Source organism: Aspergillus undulatus (genome assembly GCF_047715775.1).
Source record: "Aspergillus undulatus strain CBS 261.88 unplaced genomic scaffold BDV17scaffold_9, whole genome shotgun sequence".
In the NCBI taxonomy this organism is placed as follows: domain Eukaryota; kingdom Fungi; phylum Ascomycota; class Eurotiomycetes; order Eurotiales; family Aspergillaceae; genus Aspergillus; species Aspergillus undulatus.
In genome coordinates this window covers 201,874-229,628 of record NW_027396613.1, presented here as the reverse complement: position 1 = coordinate 229,628, position 27,755 = coordinate 201,874, and the positions used below count along the sequence as shown (strand labels likewise).

Genomic DNA, 27,755 nt, shown 5'->3' with positions numbered 1-27,755 from the left:
GAGCACGGCTTTTGGGGCTGATATACAATAGGCCCGTAGCGATATCTGGTCGTAGTGGTATGTGCAAACCCGGATCCATTGGTGGAGGACTTGAGGTTGGTTTGAGTTTAGTTCTGAATACCACCAAGCTTTCGAGGAGGCTTAAGCTTAGTTTAAGCATAGTGCAGATTACTGACTTGCAGTTTTGAAAAAAGGTGGTGTGTTTATCTGACTCCTAATATAAATTACTTATAAAGGGGGTTGGTCTAAGTTTAGGATAGCCTTATGCTTTATGGCAGGGTTATTGTGCTGATGGCTGGAGGGTTATAATTGTTTGTTTTTTTCGTCGGCTGCGCATATTCTAGAAGAAGGGGAGGATAGGGAGAGAGTATGTTGGGAGGGACACCGGAGGGAAACAAGCCGGAGGCCACGACTGTGCTTTTGAGGGCTGACAGGGACGAGTACGATACTGAGAGGTACGCCATAATCATAGTCATGGCAACGGTTGTTGTCGGTTGAGAACTATAGATAATACTTCACTACTCTGGATAATACCCAATTTGCTTTTTCCAGAGACTACCATTTCATTTGGTCGGTGACGGCGATTGAGTGGTCTCTCGCTGTCTGACGCCCTACAGACCCCGCAGTCTTGAGAGATGTCTACGTACTAAACATTGTAGAACAGGACAGGCAATGATTCGATTTATTCAATGGGAGGTAGCTGCACGAGTACCAATGCAGTAGTACCCAAGCCAGCTTCAAGGACGTGAAACATTTATTTGTCCTTCTTCTCCTCAGCATTCCTAAAATTGTCAACCTTCTGGCCCTGGTCAATCCACTGCGAGATCCATCCGATCGTCATCCTGTAACAGCACAGTTAGCCACCGAATACACTCTCCTCTCCAATATACAAATAAGCAGCTGAATAAAAAGGTTGAAAACATACTGACTCCTCTTCGTATCCGCAAAATTCTCATGATCACCCACCAAGTGCTCCTTATACCAAGGATCGTCCTTGATGCGCTTATAGTCCTCGAACGAGCGAAACACGACCTGGCTGAAGCAGTCGTAGTCGGCGATATTGGCCATCTGCGGGTCCATGATTTCGTACATCAGGTTTTTGGTGGGTGTTGTGTTGTGAATCTAGGTATCACCCAGAAGTTCTTGGTTAGATTTGTTGTCGATGTTGGTGAAGGGTGTAGATGTAGGAAGAAGGGTCGGTCATACCTGGGTCCATCGTAGAATACCATACTTGACCATGAGATCGGTCGTTAGGGGCGCGGAAACAGTCGTCATGTGCTTGCGGTAGTCTTCCTCGCTCATGCCTGGTTTTTTGTAACCCAGGATTGTGAGGCAGAGGACCTGGTCTTCGGGGTTGGTGGGACCCGCAGGGTCGGTGATGTTGAGGGCCATTTTGCTGCTGGATTCTAGAGATTGGAGCACGGGGAGGAGCTGAATCGTGTTCTGTAATTTACAGGGCTATTTAGACGAGACCTTGGAGAAGTTATATGGGGTGAAAATGACCCGATCCAAGAATCCGGACAGCGACGGCGAATTATATGTATCGGGAAATTTGACATGCACATGCAGTATATATAAGCTGATGCTAGATCTAACAAAAACAATTTAGCTTGCTATACTCGAATGGAATCTACTGCATATACCGTGAAACTGAACTCTAACAACAAAGACCGAAAGCCGACCACCCTATTTAATTGTAGTATTCCAGCAGCCAGCTCCGCAAATCGCCAATCGTCGGGTATTCGAGGAACAAACTACCCGTCACTGTAACTCCCAGCTCTTCACGGAATTTCTCTGCAATCACCAGACTCATCAGGCTGTCCACGCCGAGATTGGCAAACGAGGCGTCGTCTGTGAGGTCTGACAGTTCCAATGCTGCTTCCTTGGAGATAAGCACGAGGGCCTTGGCAGCCACGCTGTCACTGCCGGCTGCGGCCGCGGTTGGTGCGGTTGGTGTAGGTGTAGGAGCAGCGACCGGGGCAGGAGCCGGAGTAGGAACTGGGGCTGGGGCCGGAGTAGATGCAGGGGCCGGAGTAGCTGGTGTCACAGCAGCAGGAGCAGGAGCAGCAGGCTGAGCCTTTGCTTTTGGTGCCGGTGCTGGTGCTGGAGCAGCCGAAGCTGCCACGTGCGAGATAGCACCTGCTTCCTCAGGAGCTGTGAAGAACCGGTTAAGAAGAATGCGTGGGTACCGTCGGAACTGAATACCACCGCACATGCCAATAATGGCACCGTCCTGCATGACGTAGACATCTCCCAGGTAGACAGTAGGATCTTCCTCCGTCGGGATCATCTTCACGTAGGATCGATATTTAGCGCCCGCAACAAGAGGTTTGGCGAACCGCATAGACCGCCAGCCCGGAGTAACGCAGTAACTGGCCTTAGTGTCGATGGCGTCAGACACATTCATGACAAATCCCGCAAGATGAGCGACGCTGTCGATAAAGTACGGCGGAACGGTCCAGGTGCCGCTCTTGTCAGTAGAGAGCCTAATGTCGGCAAATGCCTCTAGTTCATGCAGAACAACAGATTGCATCCCGCGGTACTTTTGTGCATAGTCGACGAGGTTGTTGGCGAACAGAAGGTAGGCCATGTTGTGGCTGAAACGGTTCGCGATGCCCTCTTCGGCAAGACGCTCGAGAGCCTCCACTCTACCCTGAACTAGATGTGCATTTGGGATCCAGGTCTTGAGCCACTCAGAAGAATCGCCATAGTAAATCTGCGCGCTTGCGAACGGCTCATCCGCTGTGCCATCGTTTAGGACGTTTTGCCAGGTCAAGTCGGCAACACCGGAGTTGATGTCCACGGTCGAAATGGTGACTCGAATGTATTGCGGCTTCTTCGTGTTTTTCTGCGCGACTAGTCCTCGCAGTACGACGAGGTTGGCCATATCCATATCAGGGGCCTTGCCACCCTTGACAAGATTCTTGTAAAGATATCCTCCAAGGGTATACCCAATGTCACCATGTATAGACTATTTTTGTTAGTCGATTATCATATCAATGAAGACAAACACGTACCGAGGTAACCACACCGCATCCATTCATCTTATGCCCATGTGCGGCGGCAAGGAAATCGGGCTGCATCATATCGGACTGCATTACCACTTTTCCAGAAGAGCCACTGAAGCTCTCCTCGATTATCTGCTGCACAGTGGAGGTTCTGAGACCTGACGGTACAGTAGGTGCGACTTGTCCAGTTTGCTGCGCCTTGAGAGCCTTTTCAGCATCGTAGAAGGTGTTACCCTTGGTAAGAGCCCAATCACCATTGTACTGTATCCAGTAAGGCTTGTCGTTCCAGGCATAGGTAGGTAAATCCAGGAGTCTTAAATTCTTCTCAAACGGACGCTGATGCTCGTTCCATTCCAGCGGAACACCTGCGCAGTGCAAGGCGGAAAGACTCTGGGCCAGAGTCACAAAGTTGTCCTCGCCTCTCTTGATGGAAGCAACTGACACGTTGACGGCAGGAAGAGTAGCCTTCACAAAGCCCATGCAAACAGGATGAGGTCCTATCTCAACCCAGACCGTCTCTTCGTCAACGGTTGAAAAGCTCTGAGCCATCTCAAGCGCGGCAAGGAAATTGACTGCTTCTCTTGTTGCGCGCCGCACGTACTTTGCATTGATGGTCTTATCATCAAAAACGACTTTGCCCAGCAAGGGAGATATGACAGGCATGTTGGGCGCGCGGAAGAGAACTCCATTCTTCGCAGCCTCCTCAAAGTCATCGAGGATAGCATCGGTTTGAGCCGAATGGAACGCAAATGCCACGTCCAAGACAGAGCACCGATAGCCATTCGATTGCAGGAGCTGGGTCACATCCTCAATCTGTCCCTGGGACCCGCTGAGTACAGTCTCTTTTGGTCCGTTGATGCATGCAATCTCGTAGCTCCTATTGGCCAAAGCATTTTCAATATCGGCCAAAGGAGCACGCACCGCCAGCATTTTGTGGCTGCCAACCTGACACTTTTCTTCCAGAAGCTGCGCTCTGCGACCCACTAGGAAGAGGGCATCGCTAGCAGAAAGGACCCCTGCGACATGGAAGGCCGCATATTCACCGAGGCTGTGACCCACAACAGCGCTAGGCTTGACTCCGAGGGAGATCCAGTATTTGGCAAGGGCGATCTCAACCGACACAAGAGCGAGATGTGTAACAACTGGGGAGTGGGCATGGTCCTTTTCGTGGCTACCATCCACCGCGGGGATAAAGGATGGAAATCCTTGCCCCTGGGCAAGAGCATCCAGATGAAGGATTTGAGATCTGAAATATGGAACGTGGTGGAACAGTTCCAAGCTCATTGATTTATAAGATGCGCCCTGACCGGTGAAGGCGAACGTAATTTGGGGTGGCCCGGTTGATGGAATAGGGTTGTGTGAGTCGACGTTGTTCAGATAAAATAGAAGCTTCTTCTTTACCTGTGCAACATCAGCAGCGGCAATCGAAGCCCGATGGTTGTGATGATAGCGCCGAGCAGTGGTTGTATAAGAAAGATCGGCTAAGGAGGTATCCGGATGTTCCTCTAGATACGCGACAAGGCGTTCGAGATTCTTCTTGAAAGATACTTTGCTCTTTGCAGATATATTGACGACGTGAGCGGGTCGCGGATCAGCGGAGGTAGCCTCTCTGACCGGCGGCTCTTCGAGACAGACAGTGGTGTTTCCACCCGCTGCACTAAAGTTGTTCACCACGGCATAGCGTTTCTTGCCTTCCACACGAGGCCAAGGCACCTTCTGGTAAGGAATGTGCAAGTTCCGTTTATCCAAGTCCTTGGGAAATAATGGGTTGAGGCTGTTCTTTATACCCACATGTGGCGGAATCATGTTCTTCTGGTACATGAGCAAGACTTTAAGAAGGGCGGTCACTCCAGCAACGGCTTCCCCATGCCCGACATTTGCCTTCACAGCACCGATATGGAGCGGCTGATGAACGCCTCGTCGTTTGGTGATTGGTGCATAGACATTAGTGACTGTTTCGATTTCAACCGAGTCACCAGCCTGGGTACCGGTGCCGTGCATTTCCACAAAGCTGACATCCAGAGGGTCAATGCCAGCAGAGCTCAGAACCTGTCGGGACAAATAGCTCTGTGCACCGGCATGCGGGTGAGTGATCGAAATAGCTTCAGCTGAATGATTTGTCCCAGCGCCCAGGATAACCCCGATAATGTTATCGTTGTCTGCCTCTGCATCTTCAAGTCGTTTCATGACAATCGATCCAATACCGTCTGCGCGGCAATATCCGTCGGCATTGACATCCCATGTTTTGCATGCACCCGGGGTCTTCGAGAGGAAGTGACCGTGGCTGAGCCCGGCAAAGGCGTCGGAATTCGTAAGAACATTCATACCTCCAGCCACCACCATGTCGGTATCCCCATTCCACAAAGAGGTACAAGCAGCCTGTCAATTGTTAGTTGTAAACTAGTCAACGCCAAAGTCATTCCTACCTGAATCGTAGCCAGACTAGAGGAGCATGCAGTGTCGCAGCTGAAACTGGGCCCAGAGAACTTAAAAAAGTAGTTAATGCGCCCTGGACCGAACGCACGACAACCACCTGGAATGAAGTAGGTGCTAATCTCTTGTGCTGTGTTGACCTCACGATAGTCATCACTGGCTTGACCGTAAAATGTTCCAATGCGATGAAGATTGGTGGATGCAGTACGGTTCGCTACGTAGCCTGCGCGCTCCAGTGCCTCATAAGCGGTGACAATAGCGAGACGCTGCATGGGATCTGTTTGTTGAGCCTCGCGAGGCGACATGTTGAAGAATGGCGCATCGAACAAGCCTGGCTCATCGATAAAACATCCATAAGGTGTATGACTCGTGTTCACTCTTTTCCCCCTGGGGTCGTAATGAGTTTCGACGTCAAACCTGTCAGCAGGTATCTTTCTAGCGACGTCAAGACCTTGCTCGAGGAGATCCCAGAACTTCTCTGTGTTGGTTGCTCCGCCAGGCATACGGCACGACATGCCGATTATCGCAATTTTTGACTGTCTAGTTCCTCGCGGAGTTCCCACATTGGGCCTATCGTAAACCCAAGGAATGAGCTCTTCCGTGGAAGCCTCAAACCCTGGAAGCTTCGAGCTGAGAGCACACCGGAGGTCATTGATAACAACTGAAATGCGGAAAACCAAAACCTCGCAGTTGGTTGCTGATATTGTGTATGCTTGGTCAACAACGCCCTGGATTACATTGTCCCACAGAATTGGCTGTGTGAGAAGCTCTAAGACCAGCTTCTCAAACAGCTCTCTAGCTGTTGAAGCTGTGAAAAGTCGACCGGTCGAGGTCTGATAAACGGGAATTGTCGGTGCGTAATTGGCATCAACGAGATTCATGGAGCTTGTGGAGGTAATCTCCCGCGCATGTTGTTCGTTGTAGAGGTGTTTGGCATGGCAAAGACCGCTGTAGACGGGAAGGCTCACAACCTTGTGCCGCCGAAAGAATTCTGATAGCCGTAGAACACGTTTGATTCGCGAAGGTGGACCGCTAATGGTGACAGCACCCTCGGTCCACGCGCTGATAAAGATCTGACTGGGTCGGGGAGTTTTCTGTGAGTTGGTATCAGGTTCTGATCTGAGGACTCAAGTTTCGATCAGCAGAGCTTACCTCTCTTGCGTGAATGGCATCCAGTTCTGCCTGAACTTCTTCAACCTTGGCACCGGGCACGACTGATGCCCAGGTGTCTGGAGAGCCAGACGTATCGCGAGGCTCAAGATTTTGAGAGACTTCATCAACCAAGGTTCCGAGGCGGAACGCAACCCTCACCACCTCGGCACCTGTTACGGGGAGATCGGCGAGCGTGGAACTTAAAGCCACAGCAGCCGTTGAAAGAAGCCCAAGACCCAGGCCAGCGAGATACGTGGACACGTTGTGTAGGTCGAACCTCTCCGGGGCGTTCTCGTAGTAGCTACAAAGGTCAGCAAGGTGTGTCTCTGAGAAGAAGTATTGTTGGTGTAAGTACCCAATCAGAGTCGCCACCTCAAGGACACAGAGGAGAACACCATCTAAGGATCCTCCAAGTGGGCCCTTGCGAAGTTCAGGGTAGTCAGCGAGGTTGAGGACTGTTTCAAAGGCAGGCACGAGCGATTTCACGGTAGTCGGTAGCTGCCGCACTTCATCACGGACAGCAAGTGTAGCCTCATCTATGAATCTCGCCAAGATGGGGTACCGTCTGTCTTTGCTGTGGTTGTACAGGCGGCGGAAGAGAATCTGGAGGTCATCCTTCGGGAATTCATTGCTGAAGTAGAGAAGCTTCATCTTGGAATATTCCGCCTGTGAGCCGGATTGGGGAGTATACACAGACATTCTAGAAGACAAAGGCCTCTCGAAGCGAATGAAACCACCAAGGTCAGGTGGACAAACGAATGGAAGACAGGGAAGTAGCGGGCTGTAGAGTGACAATGATCAAGGAAATGATTGTGCAGGTCGAAGGGGAATTGCACGACAAATTTTGTTGCACCAGGCGACATTTATTCTGGTCAAGGAAGGCTCATTTCGACCTGCCAAGCGATAAGCGTGAGAGTCGGCCAATTTGGACTCAGCGGCGTTCGGCGATGGGTACTCTGGACTCGTACTCGGAAACCATGGTCCCCGGTCGGAGTCCAGCTGGACATGCGGCTGACAAGGCCATCGTTGGCATTGCCGATAGGGCAGATGTGGTGTAATGTTGCTGCCGCCCTAGTTCAGCTCGACAATCCCCAAGATTTCGTTCACTTCGTGCTTTCGTTCCCTGAGCACGTCCTGAAGAAGCCGTTTAGACCTGAACGTATTGCATCGCTCTCAACTCAGACAAGATGACTCTACCACAGCAGCATAAAGGCGGGTACAAACAGATCAACAAAGCCCTCAACATATGCGCGTTTGAGGATTACCTTTCCGCCCAGCTCAAACATCTACCTCATCTTGAAGATGTGGAGCAGCTCAGTCCTCGAGTTATACGCGTTTTGGGACAGAATGCCGGCAAGGTATGAAGCTTCTGCGAATTTAGAGGTCTCAGGCTAATTATTCTTCTGGGCAGTTCACGTTGCAAGGAACGAACACGTATATCGTCGGCACAGGTTCGCAGAGATTGATCATTGACACTGCCCAAGGGATTCCGGAATGGGCAGACATCATTGACGCTACCCTCAAAGACCGTTCCATTTCCTTATCTCACGTCTTTCTCTCGCATTGGCATGGCGACCACACCGGGGGAGTACCGGATCTCCTCCGCCTCTACCCCAACCTCAGCGAAGCCATATACAAGAATTCTCCCGGCAGTGACCAGCAACCCATTGATGACGGTCAGGTCTTCCGTGTCGAAGGTGCTACAATTCGAGCGGTTCACGGCCCAGGACATTCTCACGACCATATGTGCTTCATTCTTGAGGAAGAGAACGCCATGTTTACCGGTGACAACGTTCTTGGTCATGGCACGAGCGCCGTGGAGGAGCTTGGGGTCTATATGGAGACCCTGGAAAGGCTCAAGTCACATCGCTGCGAAATCGGATACCCGGCTCACGGCGACGTGATCACCAACCTCCCCGCGAAGATTGCCGGAGAATTAGCACAGAAAAAGCGACGGGAGAAGCAGGTACTCATGACGCTTGACCGACTAAACAAGGAGTCCCGACGTATGGGGCAGCGGAAAAGGGCCAGTGTCACAGTGAAAGAGCTAGTAGTCTTAGTTCACGGTGATGGCATTGACGAGGAGGTCCGAAAAATGGCGCTAGAGCCGTTCATCGATGAAGTGTTACGGAAGCTGGCAGAAGACGGCAAGGTAGCCTTTGAGATGCGAGCAGGCGTAAAGCGATGGTTTGGAGTGGGAGTGTTCTGATGGTGAAAGGAACTGGAAGGAACACGAAGTGAAGTTGATTGCCAAGTCTCGTGAAGAAGATCGGTCGCTTGCTCTTGTCAACAACACAAACCTCTCTCTATCTACGCTTCTTTCTGGCCTCATTTTCTGGTGCTCTCTTATCTACTTCTTCTGTTGTTGCCTAGATTGGTGCTTTGGAGTTTAATCGCGATAAAATACAATCGCTGCCTACATTATGTGCGCCCCTCGACGCGTGTCTGCCGCTTGGCGTTGTATAGCTTGTATTGCCAGTTATAGTTCTTCTCGACCCTGACGAGTCTTCTTCAGATCCTTCCCTCTCATCGGACCTGGAGGCTAGCGAAAGTTCAGGATGCGGATACCCTGTGAGCTGGACAAAGGCCTGTGTGAAACCCTTCGTCGGGCGCCGATTTTGAGGCTATGGACAAAGATAGTGGCAACAGTGGCTGCACCGCGGGCTACATACTCTGTACCTCCGGAAATCCGTGGCTGGCTGGCGTCAGGTTAATCCATGCGTGGAACGCGATCCTTCAACGGGCCAAAGTGCATTGGCATTGTTATGAAAAGGTATCCCCAAGTCCGACTCGACATCCGCCACGCCATTTGAGAACAAGCGCCCAAGCCTTGACGCCAAAATAAGGTCTGATTTAGCACAACCGCCTAAGTCGAACTAGACCTCATTGTGGATAAAGCGCCGATGATCGCAAGCTACCAGCGCCTAGGTTCGTCCGATCTACAGATAAGTTGCTTGGACTGTGTCAGCTTATTCAGTCAAGCGAGGCCATACGGTCGCCTTTTCTTCAGGCGGAACTCGGATCGCTCACTAATGCTGTATGTCGACAGAAAAATCGTGCTTCGAATTGTCTCAGAATTTCCTCTTTGCGATAACTAAATCTGCTTCTGATCGGACAGCGACAGTAGTATCGGTCTCCGGGGACGACGTGGGAGCAGGTTTACCTGGGGTCGCGCCAGCTCAGCCTCAATCTCATACTCGTCTCCCCAGGACTGATTAAATCCTACCGGATACGAGTTGCGGGCCTGGCTTGGTCAATGCTTGATTTATAGATGCTCTGAGATGGAGTTATAGGCCAAATGGGGTTAATATGCCAGAGCAAATTCCCATGCTGCCACTAAGTCCGAGGATCAGTGGCGCAATGGGTCAAGTTGCATAACAATATTGGTTGGTTGTTTGATCTTACGTTGTGGCTATGAGTTTGCTGGGACTGATCTGCTTTGACTGTGATGTCTCACGGAGACATGCTAGATCCGACCCGTCTGCACCAGACAGCTCGTGAGTGCTGCCAGGTTTCAGTTCCCCCTGGCCAATGCTGGGCGTCAGCTCAGGCCCCGGCTGCGAATTGCAGGCACCAATCGCTTCTGATCGTTCAGCGGCTGACCAGACCACTGTCCAGGTCAATGAACCCCAGCCTAGTCTTCCTAACAGGGAGTCCATTCCTTCGCGCAAGTGTGCTTCGTCTTTTAAGCCTGCACCCCCTCATTTCCCTATAATGTGAAACTCCGACTATTTATCCCCCTCCTATTCATTATGGCCGCCTTAAGCGCCCCCGGTATTCCTCTTACCCAACCTCCGACAGTTAAACTGCGAGGGAGCTGCCACGCATGTGCTCTATCCAAGTTGAAGTGCAGTCAGGATAAACCTACGTGCGCACGCTGTGCCAAACGAGGCACAACTTGCCAGTATCTTGCCAGCAAGCGCGCAGGCCGCAAACAAGGCAGTAGAGCAGGAAGCCTCAAGACTCCAATAAAGACAAACTTCCAGAGTATGGATGTCGAGGAAGATGACGATCGAAAAGATGTCCCCCAAACTTCATCGCATTTGGTGCAGTACGCTCTCCAGCAAGATCGAAACTTGGATACTCATCGGGATAATAATAATCATCATCAACGAACGCCAAGTTATCCAGAGAGCGTACCGAGCCTCCTCTCCTCCGCTGGTCCTGCAACTTCAGCAACGACACCTCTTACTTTCGGACATCCGGACTTTGACGGCTTTCTTGCCTCGCCAGGGTCTTTGTCGCTGCTTGACACGCCCGACGTCGACTACTTTCCTGGAGCTGAAGTCAACTTCAGAGACCTCAATGGCTTCCCTGACCCATCCTCCTTCTTTCCAACTGCTGAGCCGATGCCGATGCTCGAAGATGACCCTTTAAAGCCTCCTTTTGTGGCATCCTCTCCTTCGTCACAGACAAACATACCTCCCTCTCCTTCCACGCCGCAATCTTCCAATATCGGGACACCAACACAATGTTTTTGTTTTGCTCGCTCACTTGCTCTGCTCCGGGGCCTTTTCCCGAACCCTTCCAATTGCACGACCTCGACTACAGAAGACAATGACACCGCAAGCCTCCCGACAATCCAACAAGTCATCACGCAGAATGAGCAAACTATACAAGAAATCGACCAGGTTCTCCGGTGCCCCTGCTCGCAGGACAGCTATACCCTCACGGTTCTCGCCCTGGCCGTCTTCAAGGTTTTGGCCTGGTATGGAGCTGTAGCGCAAGTCTCGCCCGTCTCTGAGGATGACCAAGCAGCCGAGCAGGTTGATCGAGTGCCAGCCATCATCAGAGGTTACCATGTGGAAGGCGAGGACCAAGGCCGCATGGCCTCACAGCTCGTTCTCGGCGAACTACACCGTGTGCAACGATTGGTGAATACCCTGTTCCGTCGGTTGAAAGACCAAGGATCACAAGGCGCATTGCTTTCTGGACCTAGTGGCGTTTCTTTGAACGGTCACGCGTCAGTCTTGCCTTTCCATCTGTTAGACAAACTGGCTGTCGATCTCGGGCTTCGGCTACGTGGGCTATCCGGTGCGATTGTTGATCGGTTACGGCGGGGTTGACAGTCGTGTCACAAAAAAGAAGAAAAGACATTTATCTATGGGCAGGAATACATATACCCTTTTGATTACTTACAGCCCATACATATGTAATACTGTTTTTGCAGACTTGGCGATGAGCGACTTTACAACTCGATTCTGCACCCTCAAACCTAGCCATTTAGAGACCTCTGGAGACAGAGCTTTTCCCAGTTCTTCCAATTCAGACTAGAATCTTTCAGATTCAGCTAGGTGCCCCTTACTTAGGTCATTCTGGATTCTCATCCCCGAATGTGTACATATTGGTCCAGTAGCCTAGATGCCTCCAGTTGCAGCTTGGCACCTGCATACATAGCCAGCTGGCATGCTCCGTAGTCAGGGTATCCGGTTGGAATAGCCACATAGAAGCGACTGGAAACGGCCTCAGCTTCCTACATACGTCTTTTGCGAGGCAAAGCGTGCAGGAATATGTTTACTTTTTGTTCTTGGCAGCGCAAAGGGAAATAGAGGACAGGTCCAGGTGGAGGTGTAAAGTACCACCCGGGCTGTACCTTGTACCTTCCCCTCTCCATCAACGGTCCGCTACAAATCACCACTTGGGGTCGCCTTCAAACAATCAACTAATTATGCTCCCAGTACTAATCTCCCCTCTTCCCTGGTACAGAGCTCGGTGCACAAGACAAACTACACCTACCGGGACGCTTTCAATTCAACGGCGTCGATAGCCCACAATGGCCCAATCCCCCGTCAACATCGCCAGCGACAAGCACGAAATCGACTCCGAGCTTTGGACAACACCATCCATCGCTACCAAGAATAGCACGATCCCACCCTCAAATCTACCCCATCGACAACCCGAAACAGGCACCAGCGTCCTGATTGTTAGCGCCGGGGTAGGCGGCTCATGTCTGACTGCCTTTGAGTGCTGGCGGAAGGGCCACAATGTCATGGGGGTACTAAAGAGGAACTAGAGGCCTGTTTATTCCGGTAGGCACTTTCTCTCCCATCCATTTTGTCTTCTTGGATACAGCTGACTATTTGGCTGTTCTAGGAGACATAATAATAAGACCACTCCCTGTCGTCGCCATGATCCGGCAGTGGCCCGACATGGGCCGCGACATGGCAGAAGAACAAGTCAATGCAGTCATTTCCCACGAAACCCACGATATCGACTCATCTACCGTCTGGACGTCCCCTCCTTCAACAAACCCGAGCACCTCGCAGCGCGAAAGGGGCCCTTAGCTGCCCCTGCGAAGCTCCGTCGGAGACTCTACCGCATATTAATGCGCCAAGTCGCTAAGGGCGGATGTACAATGAAGAGGTACTCGAGGTTCAAGATACCGGGAAATTTGGAGTCATGCTTGAACCTGAAGGCATCGACTCGATACGGTTGGCGGATATTGTCGCCGCAGCAGATGGACTAAAGTTCCCCTCTGATATCCTCATTGCCAACGAGACTGAGCCAGTGCCCACAGCACAAAGTTCAGCGGGCCGAGTATCTACCACACGGCGTTCCAAAAGACCTCACAATGAAAGACCCCCTTGTCAGACAACGCGGTGGAAACACGCCGCCCGTCGGGTAATACTGGCTAGTACCGGGATTGTGACTCGGCGTCTTCGTCGGCGACGATATAATCTCGCTCGGATTCAAGCCGCGCAATTCGCAAGGACGCCCACTGAATCCTGACCAGATAAAGACCCCGATGATCTCGCGAGGGCAATGTTCCGCGCCGCAGGCTGGGCTCCTGCAACTGTAGCACTCATCCGCAGCGCACAGAATGGAGTCATCGTGCAGTGGCCGCTCCTCTGGCGCAACCTGCGCAGGGAATTGACAAGTTCCGCGGGCCATGTCGTGCAGTCGGTAACTCCCCGCATTAATTCATCCATACCTCATAATCAGAAGCCCTCAGGCCCCCGAAGACGCCATAACAATAGCAACATGTCTCCAGCTCTCTGGCGGGCCGAGGGGAAGAGGTGCGCCCCTTACAACAAAAGATCTACAATAGCCTCCGCTACGAGCGCGTATCCTGCGCACGGAAGATATCTTTTGTGAATTCGCAGTTAAAGACCGAAGACTGATACAAGCTGGATTGCGGTCTGGATGAACTCGGCTGGCATACAGACTCGATCCCTAGTTGGGTTTTCAAGCATGATCCCGAGGCGTATGCGTTTGCTCATGTTTGGGGATTGATCTCGATTGGTAATTTTGGAAGTTATTATCGATCAAGTAATTATTTAAATGTTCAAGGTGAATGTTCTTGGAGATGGGTCTTTGGTTAGCTATATCTATCCCGTTATTGGACATGAGCGTGCCCGGAATCCCAAGCTCTGAAACACAGAACCTTAACATCGTAAACCAATAATCCGGACATATCCATGCAGTCCGGAATTTATGATTGCCCGGAGGATCAGAACCGTTGTTTGCGATTTGAATGGGCGCGACCCGTGCCCTTTACGACTGGGATATTATATCCAAACAAATATCATACCATTCGGTGTCTCCCAAGGTATGCGTATATCGCGGTGCGACTGGTTGCATGATGCGGCGAAAACCTCGAGGAAGAATGGAATTCCCTACTTCAGACAGGCATAATTCGATTCTTGGGCACCGCCTTGTCACCGTGCTAGTCCAATGGCACAACAGAACCCGGCTAGCGATGGACAGTAAGCAGCAGTTCAATGTCTCCAGTAACCCGCCGCTTCCTCATAACTTCTCATCTCAAATCCTGAAACATTGAAAACACTGAAGTAGTAGCACCATGACCACACCTCCCCTACGGTCTCGACGACAAAGTGGCTCTCGTAACGGTATCTAGCCGCAGAACGGGGTCGCGATGGCGGTTGAACCAGGCCGGTGCGGCGCAAAGCTCATCGTGAATTACACTAACCCACAGGATTCGGCCCAGAAATCGGTTGAGAGAACAAGGCTCTGGTAGCGATGTTGTTTGATCCAGGCTAATATCCGCAACGTGCCTGAGATTGTGAAACTGATCCACAGATGGAAGAGGCAATGTCCCATTCCGGGGGCTTGGATATTGTAGATATGGTATGCAGCAATGTGGGCGTTGTCGGTTTCCAGCCATTGGGAGATGCTACTGAGGTGGGCTCTTCCTCAGGTCCCAGATCCCGATATAGCCTAATTCCCTTACAGAAACAATTTGACCGCGTCTTTTCACTGAGAAAGCACCCCCAGTTCTTTGGCCAGGGAGGCCCAACGGCCACCACAATACTGGGGCCCGGGTCATTCTCATGTCTTTGACACGGCGAGGGAGTTCAGTGTTCCGAACACGCGGTATACTCGGGCTCCATGGGCACCATTGAGTCATTTGTCCGAGTCATGACGAAGGACTGCGGACAAAGACAGATCACCGTCAATGCCGCGGCGCCAGGTAAAACAGTAACGGATATGTTTCACGACGTGACGCAGCACTATATCCCCAACGGAGAGAAGTACTCTGCTGAGCAGTCGAAGCAGACAGTGGCCCATGCGTCGCTGTTAGTGAGAAACGGGTATCCGGGTGGTCTGCTACTTAGCGAGCAAGGAGGCCGAGTGGGTGATTAGAAAGATCACCACAGTGGATGGAGGCGCTGCCTTAGTTTGAAGCTGAATGGCGTTTGTTGAGCGTATGCACACAGTTGATAAGCTCTTGGAGACTGCCAGTAATCTCCGTCCGTATGCGGAATGCCCGGCGGTTTGCCTCTGGTGAAGTCTTTGTTGTTTTCAGGATTAGAGATGTTGTGCAATATGCCTCGTAACTTCCATCTGATAATGATCTAGTCGGCCATTTCTATTCTGATTGTTGCGCAACACATTGGTGACGATGTCGCTCCGACTTCCATTCGACGGCCGTCTTTGTTGAGGACACAATAATGCATGATTACCGACAGAGAGTAGAGATTTAGGCACCGGTTGCGAGAGCGCTCTGTTGGAGTGGGTAGAGAGTTACGACAGCAAGCACTGGGGGCAGCTGAAAAGATGCATTGCTCCTCTTCGTATGAGCAAATTACTTTCCCACCGAGCAAGTCACACCACTGACCTTGGCAGATCGACTACAGAGCATTCATTAAGAAACTGGACATGCCCGCCGACGGGTTCATTGTGATGGCCTCAAGTCCTCATTCCCTTGGCAACTTGTACCTCAAGACTCAGGTACTCGTTGGACTGACGCGGTGGGAGAAATCAACGGGACGCATATTATGGATCACCACCAGATGCGAGTGGCTCATCAGAACCGTGCAAATGCCGAGTCTAAGGAGGTTGTTGCCAAGGGCTATGCACACGGCTCGGGGACGACGACATATAGGAAGATGGATGGGGTCTGGAGTTTACAGGCATTAAACCACATTTGCGATGGACCGAGTTCGGAAGAAAGAACTGTTTGTACCATCCGGAAGAAGACAGTGTCAGTGCCAGTCAGGGAAAGGATGAAGTCTCCGACTGCAGCGAGCGAGGTGATTGCAGTCACCGGCTCTGCGTAGCCCCATTACTCGGGTTGGAACCTGGATAGCTTCACCTGCGTCGCTGAAGAATCAACCGGTCATTTCCCCAACGACAACCTATCGGCTCATTGGCCTTGTAATTGCTTACTTATGTGAAGCTTATGTGCGTCGGACTTAGGTGCCCAGTACGACCGAGCCGTTATGCGTGCTTGTCTAGCATTCGCTGTAATGGCCGCCTGCAGACGCCACAATATCCCGAGTAACGACTGCAGTCGATCCGCTTCTTCAAGGTTTTCTTTTCTTATATAGCCTCAAGATGGTTGAGAACCACCTGACTCAACATGACCATCCTCCTCAAAGGAAAGAACTACCGGAATGTCCAATCTCGCCGACCTCGAGACTCACGCCAGCGACCTCGCCGCCGCCGTCAAGACGCTCGTCTCGCAATGCCAGAATCTCACCCCCAGCAACACCAACATCAACACCCATCCAGCCATCCCCCCAGATGCCCCCAAAGAAACCCAGCGAGCCCGACAGTCAATCCTCAGCACCATCGCCAGCCTCCAATCTCTGCTCTTCACCCCAGCAGATCTCCTCCACCACCTCGCCGTGCAAAACCAGCAGCTCGCCTGTCTGCAATGGCTGGGGGAGTTCCAAGTCCTCGCGTGCATCCCCCTCTCCGAGAGCGTCCCCATCAAAGACGTCGCCGACCTCGCCGGTGTCCCTGAATCCCATCTCTCGCGCATCATTCGAATGACGGCAACAGCCGGCTTCTTGCAGGAGCCCCAGCCCGGCCAGGTCGCCCACAGCGCTCTCTCCGCTCCCTTCGTCTCTAAGCCCTCTTATCTCGATGCGGCCATGTTCCTCGCTGGCACGATTGCCCCCGCTGCTCTCCAGATGCCCGTCGCAACACAACGCTTCGGACCAACGCTGCGCCCAAATGAGACGGCCTATAATCTTGCGTTCAATAACGCGGCCACTTTCGCAAGTACCTGTGAGCAGCGACCCAAGCTCCAGCGCCAATGGCCTGCCTTTCTTCGCTACGCGACAAAAAGTACCGATGACCGAGTGACGGATCTCCTCTCACGATTAGACCACTTTCGCCGGGGGAATATCTCCATCGTTGAGGTAATACATTACTCTCTTCTATACCAACCTCTGTTTTCACTACATACTAACAGATGGGAACAGGTCGGCGCCCGCACAACCGACCGCGCAAACACCCTCGCAACCCTCTACCCAACCCTCCGCATAACTGTCCAACTAGCAGTCGCGGGACTAACAACAGCAGCAACCAACCTCAACCCAAACATAACAATCCAGCACCGCCCCCCTACAACAGCCCAAACCGTAACCGATGCAACTGTTTACATCCTCCACCTGCCCTCCCCCCTTCCAACCCTCTCCTACTCCTCACTCGCAACGCGCATCGCCGCTGAACTCCGCGCGCACCTCGATGTCCTTCGCTCGAATCCCTCCGCTACACTTATCCTCACCCCGCGTCTTCTCCCTGAGACTATCGGTGCAGGGGCGGTGAATAGTGATGTTGAGGCGAGTGCGCGGTTAAGGGATCTCGCACTTCTCCAGCTGGCGAATGAGAGGGAGATTGAGATGGGTGATTTCATGAGTATTCTCAATTCGGTCAGTGATAGTTTGGGGAGACTCGTTGTTGTTAATAAGATTCGGTCTAGGGAGTGTGCGATCGTTCTTGTTGAGGTTAAGTATCAGGGGTTTAATCGGTGATTTAGGTTTTCCTTTTTTTTTGGACGGGGTTCTATACAAGGGCGGACGAAAGGGTTTGTAGATTGATTCTCTGGTTAGCTATTTGTTTCTCTACTTCTTTTGACCTTTTGAGCAAAACTAGCTGTCCGTTGAAGGTATAAACTTCTAGTAACTAGATATCACTCCAACTTTCATTCTCTGCTAATAGCTTCATATCATGAGAGCAAGAAGGATTGGCTCTTTTTAATGCATACTAGGAGTAGTGACAGCAAATTCCATGTCCGGCATATCACGACTGGCTGCTTTACTATAAATTGGTTGTTCTGGCCAAGGTGGGAGAAGCTTGAAGGTAGGCTGGGATTGGTATCCGGTCCTTCCGCGTAATGGGATGTAACCTCCCCATCTACAGTGGACGTCATGGAGCACCTAACTCAAAGGTCCTTATCTGACGTCTTTACCCAGCTCTGGAATGGATTATCCTCTTGAATCAAGCTTTTAGCTCCCAAGAAGTCTGGCCCGGCTTTGCAGCATTAGATAGCGGAAACCACACCCGACAGCCGGATTAGGGCAAACTGTATAGAATCATGGTTACAACCTATCTGATCATGTCGTCATGCGCAATTGTCCTGCGAAAGTCAATCAACTCTTTTACTTAGAGCGCCCGCTTCAGCAAGTAGGTGTAAACTGAGCTTCCGTCCTTCACCACCAAAATGCTGGGCTGCCTTCCTCTCGTCCTGCTGGCCTCCTCCTTGAGCTCTCCGGCCGTCGCGCAGGAGCACACAAGCCGGATCTGGGCGTTATGGGCATATACTACCAACGGTGAAAGTTTACCAAGGGTTTTTCCTCGTCCTAGAGCATTGACTTCGTATGGTGCGTACCAAGCGCATCAAGCCGGGGCTGCATTTCGGGATCGATATGTGGCTCTGAACTCGGGTATCAGTGAGCCCGGTACGAGAATCGAAAATTTGTCGCCCTACGTACTCGACAACGACGATGTCGATGTCGCTGCCACCCCAGATGCAGCTGTCCTTGCCTCTGCCCAAGCGTTCATGCAGGGGATATATCCACCTCTCGATGAATCGTTCAACTCTTCATTCTTTGACAATGAATTCGAATTGGCAGATGGCTCGATAGTCCATACTCCGCTAGGTGGATATCAGTATCCTCCCATCGTCACTTACGGCGTGGAAGACCCTCAATCACTCGCACTCTCCGGCCAGGCGCTTTGTCCTAGGCATGCTGCTGCAAATATTCACTACATTAGCAGCAAGGAATTCTTGGAGACATATGAAGAATCAGCAGCCTTTTATAACCGCCTTCATACTCTAGCTTTGTCAGGGGATTTCGATACAACAGCCTCCAACTATGCAAACGCGACCTCCATATCCGAGTACTTGGACTATCAAGCCGTGCATAACGAGTCCTTGTTGCTTAGTCTGAGCGCAGAGGACGTCAAACGTGCTCGGTGGTACGCGGGCAAGTATGTCTTTGCGACGAACGGAAACACATCGGCAGTCGAAGCTGGTGTGGATGGCAGCATTCGAGCGATTGCAGGGAATGGCCTGGCATCCAGCGTTCTCAATGCGTTTGAGGCAACTGTCCAGGGGAGGGGTGCCTATGGGAAGATGACCCTCCAATTCGGCACCTATAAGACAGCAGTATCCTTTGCGTCGCTTTTGCAACTGGCCAGCTCACAGAATTCCAACTTCTACTCCCTGCCAAACCCTGGGGCATCTTTCATCCTGGAGCTGTTTAGCTTGGAGACAGAGTCATATCCTACTTACCCCGATCCGGCCAACCTTTTTGTTCGATTTCTCTTACGCAACGGGACAGGCACGGACTTCAGACCATATCCGCTCTTCGGACACAGCCCAAGCAATACGGCCATACCATTCAGCGATTTCCAAGCCGAAATGCAAAGATTGTCGCTCGGGTCGACAACTGACTGGTGTCGTCGTTGTAATTCGACTGCCGTGTTTTGCTCTGGGGTTTTGGTTGCTGACCAGCTCAAGGCAAGCCTAGTTCATAAGGATAGAGGCGGGTTGAGTCTTGCTGTTGCTGGTGTCATCGGAGCTGCTGTCACCATTGGAGTGATAACTTTGGCCGCTGCCATTGCAGTTTTTGTATCTACCCGCATGAAGCGGCGGAAACCCAGCCTCGGAGGCTTCAAAGCAAAGAGCAAGATGGCCAGCGACTCGGATCTTAGGCTCAGCAAATCGCAATGGGATGATGACCTCAAGCTTCCTGCTGCTGCAGTTAGACGGCATGAGCGGCACGGGAGCTGGGAAATGACTGACCGGAGCAGCCCACCTGGGCCATCTTCTTTTGCAGATGAAATCGAGGAGGATTGGCAGATTCACAGTAGCGTGGAGCCAGCCCAGACCCGAGAGCATGTTTAATCTGGACACAAAAGTGAAGTTGGCAACGAAATTCAACCCAATGTGTATGTTAGAGGCTGTTGCCTCCTGTTTACCTTGCCGCAGTAATTGACTCGTTCTAAGGTTGTTTTGGTGCGCTCTTTCCTCGTCAACGTAACTTAACATTCCGGGCTTCCTTTCCCTCCTCCGTCCTCTCCCATCCCAACAAATCGACCTCTCCTCCCTTCTCTTCTTTGCTTTCCCTTCCCTTCATCGACTCTCTCGCCATCCTCTTCCTCGCTTCTGTACGAACCAACTGTCGCCGACAACGCGCCATCGTCATTCATTCTTTCTCTAGAAAATTCAAAACGGACACCCGTGTGGTATACATTCATTCATCCCATCAGCATGACCAAATACGACCTTGAGACCCTCCTGGCTGCGAAGCCAAATGCTCATATAGACTTTGAAAGGTTCAGCGACCAGGCCTTTACTAGTAAGTCGTGCGTGAACCACATTGGAGGAATGGCGCTGAGTTATTATTTGTTAGACAACCTGGTCCGTTCCAACGTCTTGTCCGAGCAGTCCGTCAATCGACCTAGGAACGTGTCTGGCCACTCGCGTCGCAATGTAATGGCCCCTTTAGTCTTGAACACACAGAACGCTCCTCGTCAGCCGGACCACAATACCCTGTCATCCAACTCCAACTCCCAGTTCGACGACGCGTTCGTGCGATTCGTTGAGCAACACACATCTCCCAAACCCCAGCGGGTCACTGCTGGTGGCCGCATCGTACCTATGAACCCTTGGGATTCACCTCCCAAATGGAGCCTACCATTGGCCTCAAAGGGTGCGAGCGCCACTAACAGCGAGGCGTCCAAAGCCGCCGGTTCAACTGCAAAGGTTGAAGCCAAGTCCAAGCCTGAAAATCGGCCAAAACAGCATGCAGCTACATCTGAGAGCAAGGTTTCGAAAATGACCCCTTTGCCTGCAGGTACATCTCCCCATCACATGAAATAGTTGATGTCGGCTAGTGCTGATAATCAATGGATACTTAGATGCGGCCAATGCTCCATGCTTCCAGCCTCTGGGTAGCAGCTCAAGCCCGTTCCAGTTTCCCAACACTCCATTGGCGAATCAGCAAGTCCAAGGAGCTGGATTATCTACCTACCCAGCCCTCGGGCTTGGTGGCGAAAGCTTCTTGAACGCTTTCGCTCAACCACCAACTCCATCGCAACTGATCAATCCGCAAGCTCCATCCTCGCCCGGTTTTCAGTTTCAACCACAGTCGGTTTCTACTGCCCCAGCAAGTTTTTCGGGATGGACTGGCATGAATACCTTGCCCTCTGCCACTTTCAGTCCCTACCAGCCAGGCTATGTGCCAGGCCCTCCAGGAATTAGTACGCAGTGGTCTCAGTCACCACAATTACCACAGTTGCCACAACTGCCGCAACTGCCTCAATTACCTCCATTGCCGCAGCTTCCGCCGCTGCCACAGATCCCACAAATGCCGCAACTACCCCAGGTCCCCCAGATGACACAGCTACCTCAAGGGTCTCCGGCTACTACCAACCAGGTACCAGCAGGCAATCAACAGTTCGTCTCTTCCTATTTCCAGGATGCCGTATACCAAAAGTCACTGGATGACGCGACCAAGCAGTATGAGTCACTTTCTGCGCAGCTTTCACAGATCGACAGGTTCACCGCGATGCATGCTTGGGTTATCGATCCAGAAACCAAGAAACTCCTGGTTGAGCAACGAAAGAGCTTGGTGCGGGAGCTGGATACGGTGAGGCTTTATAGAGAGCATCTGCAGCTGCTTTTCGGAAAACACCAGGCCAACAATACGCTGAGATCCCAACACGAACCCGTCCTAGTTCCAGTCACACCCCCTAGGAACGAGGCATGGGAGACACCGACGAAATCCGCGTCGAGGTCATTGTCACCAACGGTTCGCAACCTTTACCGCACAATTGAGGAGACCGACGAGCGAGGGGAACCTATCGATGGATTGCTTCGTGCACTATCAGGCGCGTCCAAAGGCCTCGCGAAAAGGCTAGGCGAGGAACGTAAAAAGTCATTGGCTGTGCCTATCAGAGAACACCCAAGGGAGATGCCCGGCAGTAGCACGTTCGTCAAGACTAGAGAGGAACCCTTGCACGAGGCGCCGGAGAAAGTTGAGTATGCCCAGCCGATGCAGGTGTCAAGGAGACTTTGGCAATCAGATCCGAGCCCTCACTCGCCGCTACTTTCACACTGCTTCAACAAGGATTGGAGCCCGATCTTGCAGAAGTCAGCAGCTCCGGCTATATCTCAAAATGTCACAGCTCACGCATTCCTTCCCTCTTTCGATAGCGCCGGGAAAATCGCGGATGGCTTCGAACTGCTATGACCAGGAGCGCATGTGGTTGAGTTAGCAGGACAGCAAGGGGTAAACTTGTTCCGAGTCACTACATACCGCGAGGTACGATCTGGGAGTTGGAGGAGGCCGTTTGCGTTGGGACTACAAATTCTTACTGACAGGATGGACGATTGATACATATCTGGCCTCGTGTAGGATTACTGTATCCTTAACAATGATTTGGTAGCTACGCATAATTCGATTCTCTCATAAAAGTGGTTGTGATTGACTCGCGCACATTAATAATGGTGGCCAATCCTGACTCAGCCCCGTGGGAGAATCTCCCAACTTCGCTGCTCACCTCCACCTCCTCGTCCAACGCCGGCCTGTAACCAAAGCACTGTCCGCCGTTCTTCATGGATTGACCATCGTCCGGCCTTATCGCTGCATCGATCACTTCATCCTCCGCTCTTTTCATTCTATTCCCCGTCCTTCTTTCCTGCATATCATTTCGTCCCGTCCATGGACTGCGACTTCTAGTTCACCGCCCCCTTGTCTAGGCCCTCTCCAACATTCCTAGTTCCACGCCGCCAATTCTCCCTCTCCCCGCGCTCTCTCACCCGTACCCGGGGGCTTCGTTGCCGAATCCATCTCAATCCTTCTTTGCACCACGCCCTCTTACCGTCTCGCTTTCCGCCATTTCATATTCTCGACCATTCTATTCATTTTCACGATCTCTCGTCGGTGTTGATATATTACTGTTGTGGGGATGACGCAACTTTTCGCTTCCAATCCGTCCCCTGCGACGAACGAGAAAGCCACGAACGAGAAACGTGGGCATCTCCCCGGCCTCTCCATGCCTACTAAAAAGGGCTCGAATGACTCGAGTCATTTTCCGACAAAGATTAAGAACTTCTTTCGAATCAACAGCTCGAGCAACGCGTCCTCTCATCAATCCAACAACCAACCGGACAGCTCCGATCGGGAAAACAGTGCCTCAACTCCCGTTAAGCATGATTCCAAATCCACCTTCCGACAGTCTCGATTCCTTCCTATTATCGGTCGCAACCGTTCCGCTACAGTCGCCAGCGAAGGAAACCCCCTAGACGAAGGGATTTCGCCAACCGCGACGGCCAATCCGTACTTTGTCCACCAGGGCCAACCTGCCCTGCAGCATCGCAATGACGTCTCGATACCGTCTTCTCCGCCGGATACTCCAGAGTTACAAGTTGATGGTGTTTCAGCGGCAGAACAAGCTACCACAGCCAACAAGGAGGAACTTGCTCGGAAGCTGCGTCGTGTCGCTTCGGCTCCAAATGCCCAGGGGCTCTTCAATGCTGGTGACAGTGATGCTCGGCCTCGGACTGCGGAACTTGGTAAAGAGCCCTTGGTGCACGATGGGGCCGGCTCTCCAGTCGGCCTGGTGGAGGTAAGCGCAAACGCTGACAAAGATGGGAATCTTGCCGTGCCACAACCTGGTTCCGACAAATTGCCTACTCTCGCCCAGGTTCGCACTTCCAGCGGTGGGTTCCGTCGAACATACAGTTCCAATTCAATCAAGGTGCGCAACGTGGAGGTTGGGCCGGCAAGCTTCGATAAGATCAAGCTCATTGGCAAGGGTGATGTGGGCAAGGTTTACCTTGTTAGAGAGAAGAAGTCTACTCGTTTGTATGCCATGAAAGGTAGGCTACCGCGCTGTGTTTCATTATGCCAGTATAGCTGACCAGGAGCAGTCCTCAGTAAGAAGGAAATGATCAAGCGGAATAAGATCAAACGGGCACTGGCCGAGCAAGAAATCCTGGCCACCAGCAATCATCCGTTCATTGTTACACTCTATCACTCCTTCCAGTCCGAGGACTACCTATATTTGTGTATGGAGTACTGCAGTGGTGGAGAATTTTTTCGAGGTATGGCGCAGCAAGCCTGAGGATGCATACTTATTACTGATCATTGCTGCTAGCTTTACAAACACGACCAGGAAAGTCCATATCTGAGGATGCTGCTCGGTTTTATGCGGCCGAGGTTACTGCTGCTCTCGAATATCTGCATCTGATGGGATTCATTTACCGTGATCTGAAGCCAGAGAGTATGTTCTGGGAACCGGTGTACGCATAGATGACTAACATTCTTGTTTGCAGACATTCTCCTCCATCAATCGGGTCATATTATGCTTTCAGATTTCGACCTTTCGAAACAGTCAGGACCAGGAGGTGCACCTACTATGATTCCCGCACGAAGCGGCAATTCCAACACGGCTTTCCCCACTATTGACACCAAGTCTTGCATTGCTGATTTCAGGACGAACTCATTTGTCGGTACTGAAGAATACATCGCTCCAGAGGTTATTAAAGGTTGTGGCCACACCAGCGCTGTAGACTGGTGGACTCTGGGCATCCTCATTTACGAGATGCTTTACGGAACGACGCCGTTCAAAGGCAAAAACAGAAACGCGACATTTGGAAATATCCTCCGCGATGAAGTGCCATTCCCTGAGCAAGGAGGTGCACAACAAACTTCAAAGTACGTCACCCACGGCGGCCATTTTTTTCTAAAGCTAACCCTGGAACAGCATGTGCAAGTCCTTGATCCGTAAGTTATTGATTAAAGACGAAACAAAGCGCCTTGGGGCTCGAGCGGGCGCGTCAGACGTCAAAACACACCCGTTCTTCCGTCAAACACAGTGGGCTCTCATTCGTCATATGAAACCACCCATGGTTCCTCATCAGAGCCGCGGAAACGAGACGGTCAACTTCCGCAACGTGAAGGAAAGCGCCAGTGTCGACATTGGCGAGAAGAACCCTTCGAAGATGAAGGGCGTTCCCTTGAACTCCGGCCTTGCCACGCCCAACGGCGAAGTATCCGACCCCTTTGAAGAGTTCAACAGTGTCACTCTTCACCATGACGGCGACTTCTAATCAACTCACGTCACTCACTGTCCTTGATTAGCCTTCCGCGCGGCATTCGAACTCATTCGTGTCTACCTTGTATTGCTATTATCTCACGATCATGACGCATGAAACACTATGTACTCGAAACACTAATATCTGTCGTTTTTACTGGGAGTTCAAGGCGTTTAGAATCTCAACCCGGGACCTGAGTCCCCTCAATTTGCTGTGACCTGTCTTGAGTGGATATCGGATCTGCTTCGATGTCCAAGTCTGTTTTGCATGTCCTATTCTCGGCTCGTGTTATCTGTACTGGATGCCATGGTATATCGTTACCCCATCTTTACCACGTTCGTTCATGTCCTCATTGTCAGTCGCCATGCTTCCCTTATCTTTATTGCAAACCCGGCGTTGGCTATTTTGGTATTGATATTCCTCAACACCCTTGTTCTTGCACTGCCGCGTGCATACCTAGGTGCATGATCCGAATTCTTGCCTGCATTTCGCAATTTCTCTGCTATCATTACCTGTCTGTACTGAGAAAATTGCTTGGGGACCAGGAATTATTGTCTCAAACGCGGACTGCATTCTTTACTTGCTCACCTAGCCTGCACACCCAGTCTCAAATTTACTTAGCTTCGTAAGTTCTTTCTGTTTCTGGCCTTCTTCACCGTGCCCTGCTGTGGTAATCGACGGCCGCCCTTGAACATTGTTTGTGCACGGCGCAAGCTTCCTCAACTTCACTAGCCCTCATCAGATAGTGAGTCAGACACTGAGTCTTGTCTTTCGTTGGAACTTAGCCTTTGCAAGATGTGATCATTCTTGTGGCCCTAAACTTGGAGTCATACTGGAAATGCTCATCTCTCACTTACTCTCACCTTCTACGAACATCCGTTTATCTTCATTTCACTTGCCCAGCTCCCTGACCTCATCCACCCATCTTATCCTCGCTTCCCTCCCTTTCCTCGCTCTTTCCGAGCGTTTTGAAACTTCCTTCCTCATCGGTTTCCTTCGTCGCGACGGTCGGATGAGAGACCTCCAAGATCCTTCTAGTTATCTTCTCTCTCAACTGTCTATCCCCACTCCATTCATACATCTGCTTCGCCCCTTGAACTATCTTCCTTCTTCGATCTACTCTCTCCTTCTCTTGTCTCTGTGCACTTCTTGTATCCTCATTGCCACGCCTATGTTCAACGCTGCTCAGGTAAGCATTAGTCTTCCCGACGCCTTTACTTGGAGGATGAAGAAACGAAAATGAGATATATCTATAGGACCTAATTGGTCTAGTTGGTCTACTATGGCCAGCAGCATATGAAACACTCCGCTTGCATCGTGGAAAACACCCGGGCGACATTCAGACTGTCGAGAAGATCAAGCAGATATGTGCTGGAGATACTGGGACAGACTTCCCGAAATTTGACATCACAAACCCCGTCCGCATCGAGATCATGAACACAGAGACTCTAGCCAAGATCTTCAGTCGCCGGTCGGAGTTACATCTGAGGGTAGCTGCACGGTATCGAGAGCTGTTGGGCATGATCAGCATCCAACGCTCGCAAGGACCCATCCTCAAAACTTCGTCAGGCGAGGACATTCCGCTAAAGTCGCTATTCAAGAAAATAACTTAAACCTGACATGGGTTCTGATGAGGATGAGGAAGCAATGGATGACGAAGGAGCTGACGTGAACGACGACGACGATGACATCCCTGCAGCAGAGCTCGAGATGCTCCTGTCCGAATGTCAACCGGACACAACACCCGCCACAATTTCACTCTCTTGAAGTACAAACCTAGTCAAGTGTGGATTGAGGACCTCGAAGAAGACAAGTCCATGAAACTGGGGCTGAGACTGCTATACAACAATATCAACAGAATGGACAAATTGCACCTTGACAAGTCGATTCACATGATGTATAAGCAGTTCTCCCCAGTCCATGATGGACAAAATGAGCAGGGCCAGAGTGGCGAACAAGCAGAACATAAAGGTAGCTAAGGAGAAGGTCTCGTGAGAAGGAGCTTGCAGGCCTGGGGTGCGGTCCTCAACTGCACGTTGCATATAGCAGCATTTGACCTTCCACATACTTGAAATGTATCTATTTTTGATCCAGCCATAGGCCTCCTCTTGGAGAGCAAATCAATCAGTTCAAGGAAATCTCTACTCATATCCAAAGCTTCTATTAGACCTTAAACATGATTTTCCAACCGTCATCAAGAAACAGAAGAAGCATACACCGGGCAGCCCCAGTAGCTAATATTAGCCCATCAGCCCTAAGAACTATCACCTCAGTTGATGACGCGGAAATTTAGCATCCACTGTGTCTTTCAGGTGCCTGAATGTGTCACTATCAGGATTTCAAGTGAAAGCTGGATCTCA

General features: G+C 51.3%; 13 protein-coding genes across 13 annotated transcripts; 10 read left to right on the top strand and 3 right to left on the bottom strand.

The window, feature by feature from the left end:
- Positions 1–557: 557 nt before the first annotated feature.
- On the bottom strand, positions 558–1,520 carry BDV17DRAFT_256026 (EthD domain-containing protein). The gene is made up of 3 exons (XM_073757005.1): positions 1,207–1,520; positions 926–1,122; positions 558–842 (listed from the first exon to the last, which is right to left on the bottom strand). Exons 1-3 carry the CDS (start codon positions 1,390–1,392, stop codon positions 755–757), a joined length of 471 nt encoding a protein of 156 aa, XP_073618408.1. The 5' UTR covers positions 1,393–1,520; the 3' UTR covers positions 558–754.
- A 170-nt stretch (positions 1,521–1,690) lies between these two features.
- On the bottom strand, positions 1,691–7,292 carry BDV17DRAFT_280099 (type I polyketide synthase; the record flags this gene model as incomplete). Its single annotated transcript, XM_073759830.1, has 5 exons — positions 1,691–2,971; positions 3,018–5,387; positions 5,435–6,535; positions 6,594–6,894; positions 6,949–7,292. The coding sequence occupies 5 exons, from the start codon at positions 7,290–7,292 to the stop codon at positions 1,691–1,693; spliced, it is 5,397 nt and encodes a 1,798-aa protein (XP_073618407.1).
- A 244-nt stretch (positions 7,293–7,536) lies between these two features.
- BDV17DRAFT_239893 (beta-lactamase-like protein) lies at positions 7,537–8,977 on the top strand. The gene is made up of 2 exons (XM_073755936.1): positions 7,537–7,951; positions 8,005–8,977. The coding sequence occupies exons 1-2, from the start codon at positions 7,781–7,783 to the stop codon at positions 8,800–8,802; spliced, it is 969 nt and encodes a 322-aa protein (XP_073618406.1). The 5' UTR covers positions 7,537–7,780; the 3' UTR covers positions 8,803–8,977.
- Positions 8,978–9,858: 881 nt separating this feature from the next.
- BDV17DRAFT_239923 (Zn(II)2Cys6 transcription factor) lies at positions 9,859–11,788 on the top strand. Its single transcript, XM_073755937.1, has 2 exons — positions 9,859–10,090; positions 10,212–11,788. Exon 2 carries the CDS (start codon positions 10,346–10,348, stop codon positions 11,657–11,659), a length of 1,314 nt encoding a protein of 437 aa, XP_073618405.1. The 5' UTR covers positions 9,859–10,090; positions 10,212–10,345; the 3' UTR covers positions 11,660–11,788.
- Positions 11,789–12,366: 578 nt separating this feature from the next.
- BDV17DRAFT_280097 (uncharacterized protein) lies at positions 12,367–13,714 on the top strand (the record flags this gene model as incomplete). Its single annotated transcript, XM_073759829.1, has 7 exons — positions 12,367–12,528; positions 12,607–12,622; positions 12,687–12,817; positions 12,850–12,927; positions 12,957–13,146; positions 13,327–13,496; positions 13,631–13,714. The coding sequence occupies 7 exons, from the start codon at positions 12,367–12,369 to the stop codon at positions 13,712–13,714; spliced, it is 831 nt and encodes a 276-aa protein (XP_073618404.1).
- A 755-nt stretch (positions 13,715–14,469) lies between these two features.
- On the top strand, positions 14,470–15,237 carry BDV17DRAFT_280096 (uncharacterized protein; the record flags this gene model as incomplete). The annotated part of the gene is made up of 5 exons (XM_073759828.1): positions 14,470–14,547; positions 14,590–14,604; positions 14,634–14,735; positions 14,904–15,134; positions 15,178–15,237. The coding sequence occupies 5 exons, from the start codon at positions 14,470–14,472 to the stop codon at positions 15,235–15,237; spliced, it is 486 nt and encodes a 161-aa protein (XP_073618403.1).
- Positions 15,238–15,761: 524 nt separating this feature from the next.
- On the top strand, positions 15,762–16,404 carry BDV17DRAFT_256016 (uncharacterized protein). The gene has a single exon (XM_073757004.1). The coding sequence runs from the start codon at positions 15,833–15,835 to the stop codon at positions 16,112–16,114; it is 282 nt and encodes a 93-aa protein (XP_073618402.1). The 5' UTR covers positions 15,762–15,832; the 3' UTR covers positions 16,115–16,404.
- Positions 16,283–17,915, top strand: BDV17DRAFT_239850 (uncharacterized protein). The gene is made up of 2 exons (XM_073755935.1): positions 16,283–17,203; positions 17,267–17,915. Exons 1-2 carry the CDS (start codon positions 16,451–16,453, stop codon positions 17,816–17,818), a joined length of 1,305 nt encoding a protein of 434 aa, XP_073618401.1. The 5' UTR covers positions 16,283–16,450; the 3' UTR covers positions 17,819–17,915.
- Positions 17,916–18,507: 592 nt separating this feature from the next.
- On the top strand, positions 18,508–20,196 carry BDV17DRAFT_288636 (uncharacterized protein; the record flags this gene model as incomplete). The annotated part of the gene is made up of 1 exon (XM_073761450.1): positions 18,508–20,196. The coding sequence occupies one exon, from the start codon at positions 18,508–18,510 to the stop codon at positions 20,194–20,196; it is 1,689 nt and encodes a 562-aa protein (XP_073618400.1).
- A 366-nt stretch (positions 20,197–20,562) lies between these two features.
- Positions 20,563–22,729, top strand: BDV17DRAFT_301787 (uncharacterized protein; the record flags this gene model as incomplete). The annotated part of the gene is made up of 3 exons (XM_073764312.1): positions 20,563–20,650; positions 20,705–21,148; positions 21,213–22,729. The coding sequence occupies 3 exons, from the start codon at positions 20,563–20,565 to the stop codon at positions 22,544–22,546; spliced, it is 1,866 nt and encodes a 621-aa protein (XP_073618399.1). The 3' UTR covers positions 22,547–22,729.
- A 421-nt stretch (positions 22,730–23,150) lies between these two features.
- On the top strand, positions 23,151–25,527 carry BDV17DRAFT_239774 (putative serine/threonine protein kinase (Nrc-2)). Its single transcript, XM_073755932.1, has 5 exons — positions 23,151–24,177; positions 24,229–24,402; positions 24,456–24,581; positions 24,634–25,015; positions 25,065–25,527. The coding sequence occupies exons 1-5, from the start codon at positions 23,265–23,267 to the stop codon at positions 25,408–25,410; spliced, it is 1,941 nt and encodes a 646-aa protein (XP_073618398.1). The 5' UTR covers positions 23,151–23,264; the 3' UTR covers positions 25,411–25,527.
- Positions 25,520–26,166, top strand: BDV17DRAFT_239803 (uncharacterized protein). Its single transcript, XM_073755934.1, has one exon. The coding sequence runs from the start codon at positions 25,644–25,646 to the stop codon at positions 26,022–26,024; it is 381 nt and encodes a 126-aa protein (XP_073618397.1). The 5' UTR covers positions 25,520–25,643; the 3' UTR covers positions 26,025–26,166.
- On the bottom strand, positions 26,167–26,927 carry BDV17DRAFT_239797 (uncharacterized protein). The gene has a single exon (XM_073755933.1). The coding sequence runs from the start codon at positions 26,732–26,734 to the stop codon at positions 26,309–26,311; it is 426 nt and encodes a 141-aa protein (XP_073618396.1). The 5' UTR covers positions 26,735–26,927; the 3' UTR covers positions 26,167–26,308.
- Between the last annotated feature and the right edge of the window lie 828 nt (positions 26,928–27,755).